General features: G+C 46.1%; 1 protein-coding gene across 1 annotated transcript; it reads right to left on the bottom strand.

The window, feature by feature from the left end:
• Positions 1 to 700: 700 nt before the first annotated feature.
• On the bottom strand, positions 701 to 6941 carry Znf174 (zinc finger protein 174). The gene is made up of 3 exons (XM_028760994.1): positions 5982 to 6941; positions 4843 to 5062; positions 701 to 1299 (listed from the first exon to the last, which is right to left on the bottom strand). Exons 1-3 carry the CDS (start codon positions 6372 to 6374, stop codon positions 701 to 703), a joined length of 1212 nt encoding a protein of 403 aa, XP_028616827.1. The 5' UTR covers positions 6375 to 6941.
• Positions 6942 to 8817: the final 1876 nt, after the last annotated feature.

Genomic DNA, 8817 nt, shown 5'->3' with positions numbered 1-8817 from the left:
ATCAAAAGTGCTTTGATATAAAAAGTTACCTCAAGTATAATTTAAATAAAAGTACTTAGAAACTGCTAATCACATAAATACATATATATTGTCTTTTGTTAAATTAGTAACAGCAGGGTGTGGGGTCACACACCTTTTTACCAGCACTTAGAAGGCAGAGGCAGGTGGAGCTCTTGAGTTCCAGGCCAGCCTGGTCTACAGGTTGAGTTCTAGCACCACCAGGTGCTAGACAGACCAGAGAGACCTGTCTTAAAAATAAATAAGTAAAAACCACCACCACTACCACCACCATCAAAAAAGTTAGTAGCAGAAAGACTATTAGAGGACTATTTCCAGTGAAGGTTTTCTTGGCATTCTCATGAACTGCTCAAGTGTGCAGATGAAAACAACTGTCTTTTAGAAGATAAAAGCAACAAGGAGATTTAATTAAGGATTAATTAATCAAAGCCACTTGCAGCTCATCCTGACTATTCCCCAGTAACTAGTCCCCACTCTGCTGAGACTGCAGCTCTCTTTTTCCCCCAACACCCGGATCAGCCATCCTCACACACTGGCCCCACTGGCCTCTTTTTGAACTCCTTACCAGTTGAATATTCACCTATAATTCTATAAGTCACAACGAAACTCTGACTTATAGGCAAGTAAGAGAAGGGAGAGACCAGAAGCCCTTCCCTAGGACTCTACAGCACACAGCATCGCTTCAGTGCCCATGGTGGAGCCTGTGGTGCTGGTGGAGGTTTGAGCTTTGGCGGAAGCATTTGCCACAGTGGCTGCACTGGTATGGCTTCTCCCCAGTGTGGATTCTCTGGTGCAGTTTCAGAGTCGACTGTCTCCCAAAGCAGTTTCCGCACTCCCCACAGATGTAGGGTCTCTCCCCGGTGTGCACTCGCCTGTGTCGCTTCAGCTCAGAATTCCACGTGAAGCTCTTCCCACAGTCGTCACAGCTGTAAGGTTTCTTGGCTGGGTGGGCTGCCTGGTGACCAAGACGCTGCAGAAGGCTGCTCAGGCTTCTTTGGCCTCTTCTTCTCTTTAATTCTCTCAGCAGGTGGCCTCTAAGGGGGTTGCTGAAATATTCCAGCTCTCTGCAACGTCTCTGGTAGTGGGCAAGTGGCTTGAGAGACTGTGGGGTTCTGACTTGCCACTGCAGCAATCGGGGGTCACTTGCCGTCACCCCTCCTGGCTCAGGGCTTTGCATGGTACCCCCTTTAGGTCTTCCACGTAAGACTGTGCATACCTTTGTTCCTCTTGCTCCCTCCTGTTGTGGATTTTCCTTGTCGTCACTTCTCACTCTGGAGGACTCTGTAATTAGAAATAATATGCTTTGTTTTCTGCAATTAGAAGAAAGAACTCCAGGAAAAGAAGTTTAACTATGTTGTGAGGTTTGTCAGAGGGTAGGCAGCCTTCTGTTGATGGCATGTGTGCATTAGCCTCCTCTAGACCCATCAACAAGGGGTTCCTCACCTTTGACATTGATGAGCCAGAATCTCTGAGGCTTAGGCCTGGGAATCTGCACAGTTAGTTCCTGGGAGTGTCCCTATTTTATAGTAAAGCTAGGAACCAAATTCTCCTTCTGTCCTTCCAATCTTTAAGAAAAGGTATAGGAAAACAGAATAGAGAAAAATCAGAACAAAATATCAATAATGAAGAAGGAGAACAACTGGCTGGTTATTTATTTACAGGGTCTATCTATCACTTAGGTCAATTTCAAACTCTAGGGCCACAGTAATCCTTCAAGTAGCTGGGACCACAGACATCCACCACTGCACCTGGCTAAACTCGGGTTAACATTCCAGTACTTAAAACAATTATTTGAATAAATATCCCTCCCTTCCATGGACAGAGACTGACAGCTTCCTTCACTTCAAAGGGTGATAAATCCAGTGACTGTATTGCTTTTCTCATTATACTGCTGACAGCCTAAGTATTTAGAAAATGGGATACAGATTAGATACATATCCTAGTTAAAGAAACGGTCCACCTTCTGACAGGACTGAGGATCACGATGGAGCTGAGCTGGACCAGGCCAGGGAAATGGAGACTTTGGAAAGTTTGTTCTCATGAGCTGTATACACACTCACCATGGCCACCAGACAGATGTGACTGCTGAACATTTGAAACGCCTAACATGGCTGGGGAATTGAATTTTGAAGAATAATATTCATTTAACATGTAATGAGGAACTCAGACAGTCATTGCTAAGTGATTTCATCAAGGTTTTGCTCCACTCACTTTCTGAGACAGGGTCTCACACAGCCCAGGCTAGTCTCAAACTCACCACATAACTGAAGATGATGGTAAGCACCTGACTTGCCTCCCCCTCCCAAGTGCTGAGATCCTAGGCGGTCATCACCATGTCTGCCTTCATCAAGGCTCTTAAGAACAAGTCAATGGGAAAGGAATCATTTTTTTCTGGATTCCTGGAATCACTAGATTCTCACAAGCTTCAGAGAATCCCAGTCTGACTGAACATCTACTCAAATTTATGTGTTGTCAATCCCCAATGTAGAACTATCAGGAGTTGACTGGGTCATAAGGATGGAGCCCTCATGAATGGAATTAGTGCCTTGTCAAAAAGATGAAAAGCCTTGTTTGCAGTTCTACTTTTCAGCCACATGGACACATGGCAAGTGCTGCCTTATGGTCCTCAGACACTGCATCTGGTGGTACCAACTTTGGACTTCTTTGTGTGCGTTACAGTGTGTAAGTATGGTGCATTTGCTTGTGTGTGCCTCACTAAAGCACAAGTGAAGAGGCCAGAAGTAGGTGTCTAATGTCCTGTCACTCTGCTTAATTCTCAAGACAGGGTCTCCTCACTGACCCTGAGTTAAACCTTCCTGTCTCCTGCCACTGCCCTCCCCCTGCTCCCGTCACCGATAGTACAGAAGCACACAACCAGGCCTATCCATATGGGTTCTAGGGATTTGAACTCAGCAAACACTTTTGCCCACTAAGCCAACTGCCCAGCTGACCTTGGGCTTAACTTTTACTGTTAACAATAAATTTGTTGTCCAGTCTAAAGTTTTAGTAACCTTAGTAATTCATACAAAATTATCACATACAAAACCAAAAAAACTCAAAGTGAATGGAAGAAGTAAACAACTCTTTAGAGAACATATCTGTGACTCTGAATCATTGGGTAATGGTATTTTAGCTAGGACTCCAAAAGCCAAAGCAAAGAAAAAAAGTCAGAATATCGACATGAAAACCCTGGGCTGGTGAGATGGCTCAGAGGGTAATGGCACCCCTGGCCAAGCCTAAGGACCTGATGTGACCCCTGGGACCAACATTGTGGGAGGAGACAACTGTATCTCTGATTTCCACATATGGACATGTAATGTGTATGCCCATACATACAGACAGGTACACACAAAATAAGTAAGAATGTAATACAAATTTTTAAAAAACATAAAAAAACATTTGTTCTTCATGGAATACCATCAAAAAAAAAAAACTAAAAAAGATAATTCACAGAATGAGAGAAAACATTCATAAATTATCATCTGTGAGGTCTAGGATCCAAAACACTTTTTTAATTCTTAAACTTCAACAATAAAAATACAAATCTCCCATTAAAAACAGACAAAGTATACGACTATAATTTTTCTATAAGCTGGGAGTAATGGGAAAGGCCTCTTGTCACAGGATCTAGGAGGTGAGGCTAGAGGATCAGTTCAATCAGCACTTGCCATGTGTCCTCAGATCTGTAGTGGCTTCGAAGCCAGCCTAGGCTACCTGAGACCTGATAACTAAAGACAAGATATCCGTTTCTCTCTCTCTCTCTGTGTGTGTGTTGGTCCCACGAAGGCTGGACGCCGTGTGAGGGGGAATTCGAGGGTGGGGAGGTGGGAGTTGGGGGGGGTAGGTTGAGGTACATCTTCATAGAAGAAGGAGGAGGGGGGATGGGATAGGGAGCTCCTGGGCGGGGGTTGGGGGGATAGGGTAAGGGGAGAACATCTGAAATGTAAATAAAATATCCAATAAAAAAATAAATAAAAACAGAAAAAAAAGATGGTTGTATGATTGTGTGTGTGTTAGGGATGGTTGTTTGTATGATTGTGTGTTTGTGTGTGTATGTTAGGGATGGCTGCTTGTATGACAAAGCATGTGTGGAGGTCAGAGGACACACTTTACAGGAGTGATTCTCTCCTTCCATTCTGTGGGCCCCAGGGATTGAACTCAGGTTGTCAAACTTGGTGGCAAGTGCCTTTACCCACAGAGCCATCTCACTGGCCAGGGTATATAATTTAATAAACATGAAATAATGCTAAACACAACTCATTAGAGAAATGAAAATCGAAACCTCAAGGGATATTACATCATAATAAAACAGCCGGGAGAAATGCTGGCGGGGACATGGAGAAGCACCCTCTGCTCTGTGGATAGGACGCTTTGATGGCACAGCCACTTTACAAACTAATCCAGTAATTCTTCAACAAAAACCAAACAAGCAAAAAACCCAAACAGGCTGGGGATGGTAATGCAGGCATTTAATCCCAGCACTTGGGAAGCAGAAGCAGGTGGATCTGTGTGAATTCAAGGGCCAGTCCGGTCTACATAATGAATTCTAGACCAGCCTGAGCTGCATAGTAAGACACTGTCTCAAAAAAGAAAAAAAAAAGTTATCATATGTAATTTTAAAAGGCCAAGAAAATGGGTTAGTAAATAAAGGCCCTGTCTACTCAAGCCCAGAGCCCAGAGTCTGATCTCTACAATCCAAACAAAGGCAGAAGGAAAGACATGATTCCACGAAGTTGTCCTTTGACCTCCATATGTACACTGTGGCACCCCACCCCCAGTGATGGAAATGGGCTGGTGAGAGAGCCAAGAATCCAGAGTAGTTACCTGTCTCAGTCAATCTGAGGACTGGTTCCTGGAGGAGAGACTTCTCCCAGTGGTGAGGACTCAGCTGCTCATGAGATCCTTCCCAGGAAGGCTCTTCTAGAGAGTTCTCCTGAATATCTCTGCTAGGAGTTTGGGGTTGAAAGTCTCGAAGTTCTGGTTCTACGAGTTGAGCTCCTGTTTTCTCTAAGAGCACCTTTTGCCCTTGCATACAAACGGTCACCTGGGAAAAGGGCTATCCATTAATTCTCCATTCCGTGAAGGACGAGAGCAACATGCCACTCACTGCTAACAGAGTGACCCTTTACCCTGGGGAGACCTGGTAATGACCTAGAGTCCAAATTCCATAGAGACCACCAAAAGGAGGTGGAGGGAAGGCATGCGGAGGAAATAGCCAACACTTCCCAGGTAGTGCCCACAGCTTGAGCCAAGATCATAAAGAGAGCTGGCAAAGATACCAGAATCATCATGAACAATGCTCCCCAGATCTCCAGCCTCTCTGCTGCTAGAGACAGGCCCCGTGGGAACAGAACCAGTATGGTAAGGGGCCACTGAACACCGTTCCAACTTGGTAAGTTCTGAGGGCCAGGATACTCTGATCCAACAAGGCTGCCCCACCTGTTTGCTCATCTTACTTGCTTCCCTCTCAGCTCCAGCTGGGGTTTCACTGGGGAAGGGGTGGTGTGAGACGACTGGACAGACAGCAACAAGCCGAGAACTGAGCTGAGACTTCCCCATTCAAAGGCAACATGGTAGACGCTTCACAGGAACCAAGTCCACAGAGCTTCACCAAAATTAGTTTCCTATGGAACTGGCTAGACCTGAGAATTCTGACTGTAGCAAAGCTTCAAGATACGGGTCAGGGAAGACCTGACAGTAGAGATTCCTTAAAACTACTCTTAAAAGGCTACGGGGTCTCTGCTGCCTCACTGCGTACCTGTGCTCACTGGCTCAGTTTTCTGAAACCCTATTACAATTCGGGGGTGGGGATAAGGGGAGTTCCTCCGGGCTAGAAGCAACTTTTGATGTCATCCATTCCTCTGGAATCTCTAACTAGGGATCATGGATCATGAGACAAAACACTACTTCAAAAAGACAACGAAGACATTACCTAGGACCCACAGAGAAAGGACCCTTCTTACCCACTGCTTTGGTTTTTTGGATGCTCTGTGCAAATCTTCCACCAGAGTCACAACGTCCCTGCTGCTCTTTGGATACCGATGCCAGACTTGTGCCTGGATCTCTGGAGGTAGGATGACCAGAAACTGCTCCATCACTAGGAGCTCCAAAATCTGCTCTTTAGTGTGTAGTTCAGGCTGCAGCCACTGTCTGCAGAGCTGTCGAAGGCAGGAGAGCGCTTCCTGGGGCCCAGACACTTCTTGATAACAAAAGTGTCTGAAGCTCTGGCGGGAAAGCTCAGGATCAGGATATTGCTGAGGGGGGCCACGTTTTTCTTCCAGCTTCATTATGTGTCTCTCTTGCTTGTCAGAATCCTCAGTGTGGGTACTCAAAGCTATCTCCATTTTAGCTGCCATTTTGGGGGCTGTGGGAACAATGTCACTCTAATCGTAAACTGATTACGTCTTCTGGGTCATTGCTCTGGAGAAATCTGATGGCTAGAAAAATGTTAGGAACGAAGCTCCTCTGGAGGTGTTAGGGAAGGGCCGCAAAGACATAGCTTTCTCATTTGCTAGTCTTTATCCCAGACTCTGAAAACAAGATAGTTCCTAGTCTTTTCGTCAATTTTTAAGGAGAAAAGTCATAATATCCCAAAAGAGCACTGGAGGGAGTATTTTATTTTGGTATTTGGCGAAATTCACAACACGATCTAACGGACTGGTAGAGGAATCCCCAGGGAAAGTTTAAGCTATCTTGCAGGTAGCTCGCACCAACTCTCCGGCATCTGGCAGACACCGACCTGATCCAGTATCTCTGAGTGAAGCAGAGCCAAGGCCACGACGCGGCTACAGCGTGGGTTAGGGGTAGAGAGTGCGGCTCCGCGGCCCAGCCAGCTCGGCCTGGTGAGGTTGCGGCAAGGGGACACGCAGCTCCTTGGGTGTCAGTTCCAGTAGCCACCTGCGACACCACGTTCTGAGGCAGCTCAGAAGCCAGCCCACCTGCAGGTGACCCAGCTTTCCAGAGACTGGACTCCGGGAACCCTAGAGCACAGGCAAGGGGCGGGGCTGGAGCCAGGCCGCGGAGACGCCCACTGGCTCCAAGAGCTACCATGGGAAGGCCCGCCTCTCCTTTACAGGATTGGGTCTCCGGGACATCGGTAATCGTTTATTAGCTGTTCGATCTATCAATCAATCGCAGTGCTTCCTGGGAGTCGTAGTCCAGTGGCGAGTCTGGGCGCGTGCAATGGGCTGTCAATGCCCAGATAGTTGGCCATCACTTGGTTGGTGGAGGGAATTTGAGGGAGCGGAAAGTGAGGAGTCGAGCGAGTCCTCCATATGGTTGGCTTCAGGTCAGATCTCACATTGGCCGGGAGGCCTTTCCCCTTAGGACACATCTGTAGGGTTCTTGAAGCAGGACCCAGGGGGTTGGACGAAAGCGCTAAAAACCCATTCCCCACAGCAGGATCTTAACTTTCTCTGACCTCACCTCTAGGGTTTTTCCTACTCTGTATGATCAAACCCTTGCATATGACTCAACGAATGCTAATAAATAGGGGGGAAAAGTAGTTTACCCACTGCAAGGGCTGTCTTCAGAGTCTGGGATAAATAAAGGCTGACAACTTGGTACCATCTACGATATGCAAGGGCCGGGGACCACTCCCTGTGTTTACAATCAATGAAGCAATAATTCAGCGACGAATGGAACATGAGGAGTCAGTGTGGGAGTCATGAAATCAGGAATCATTAAATCTCTTAGATGTTCTTGAATATCACGAGGTACAGGATATGTGAGAAAGTGTAAGGCAACTACAACTTCTATCATTGAAGATCACCCTTAACTTTTTCACACACTTCTTCGTTATGCTTGAAGACTTTAGACCTCTCCCCACATACTAACATCTTAACATTTCCAAAAAATCGTTTCTCCTGTGTTTTTGCCTTTCTTCCGCGGCTCTTTTTTATTTTTAATTTCTTTTTAGATGTATGGTGTTTTGTGTGTATCTATGACTGTGTGTGCCATGTGCATGCCTGGTGCCCATGAACGCCAGAAGAGAATGTTGGAATCCCCTGAAACTGGAGAGTTGTAAGCTGTCATGTGGGTGCTGGGAATCAAACTCAGATCCTCTGGAAAAGCAGCCAGTGCTCTATATAGTGATCCATCTCTCTAGTTCCTTTTATTTTTAATCCTTATATAATTTTTTTTAATTGTTTTGAGACTTCTCACAATGTAGCCCAGTATATAATCCTTCAATCTCTGCTTCCCCAGTGCTGGATTATAGGCATGGGCAAGCACGCTCTAGAAAACATCTAACTTTTTTTTTTTTCTTGAAGCTGGTAGATGGCTCAGTTGATACGGTGCTTGCCACAGAAGCATGAGGACCCATGTGAGAAATCTGGATGAGGTGATGAGCTCTTGTCCTCTCAATGCTAGGGAGGCGGAGGGAGAGCAGGGAGAGCATTGGAACTCCCTCCTACCTACCTAGCCAAGGTGCTAATTTCTAGGCCAATGAGAGACCCTGCCTCAAAATAACAAGGTTGGGAGAAAAAAGAAAAAAGCAAGAGGCAGGCACTTCTGCTCTTCTAGAAGATATGAGTTGCATTCCAAGCACTGTGTCCGACAGTTCACAATCACATATAGCTCCAAGTTCCGGGGCCCCAACACCTCTGGCCCCCACTGCTGCCGCAATGTACCCACATACAGGCACGCACACCGACATATAATTAAAAGGAGTACATAAATATTTAAAAAGTTTAAAAAGCAGCTGGGTATAGTGGCACATGTCTTTAATCCCAGCACTCAAGAGGCAGAGGCAGGCTGATCTCTGTGAGTTCATGGCCAGCCTAGCCTACATACTGAGTC

Source organism: Grammomys surdaster, unplaced genomic scaffold, assembly GCF_004785775.1.
Source record: "Grammomys surdaster isolate TR1022 unplaced genomic scaffold, NIH_TR_1.0 126612, whole genome shotgun sequence".
NCBI classification, from domain to species: Eukaryota; Metazoa; Chordata; class Mammalia; order Rodentia; family Muridae; genus Grammomys; species Grammomys surdaster.
Note: the sequence above shows the minus strand (reverse complement) of the source record. Positions and strands in the feature narration are given on the sequence as shown.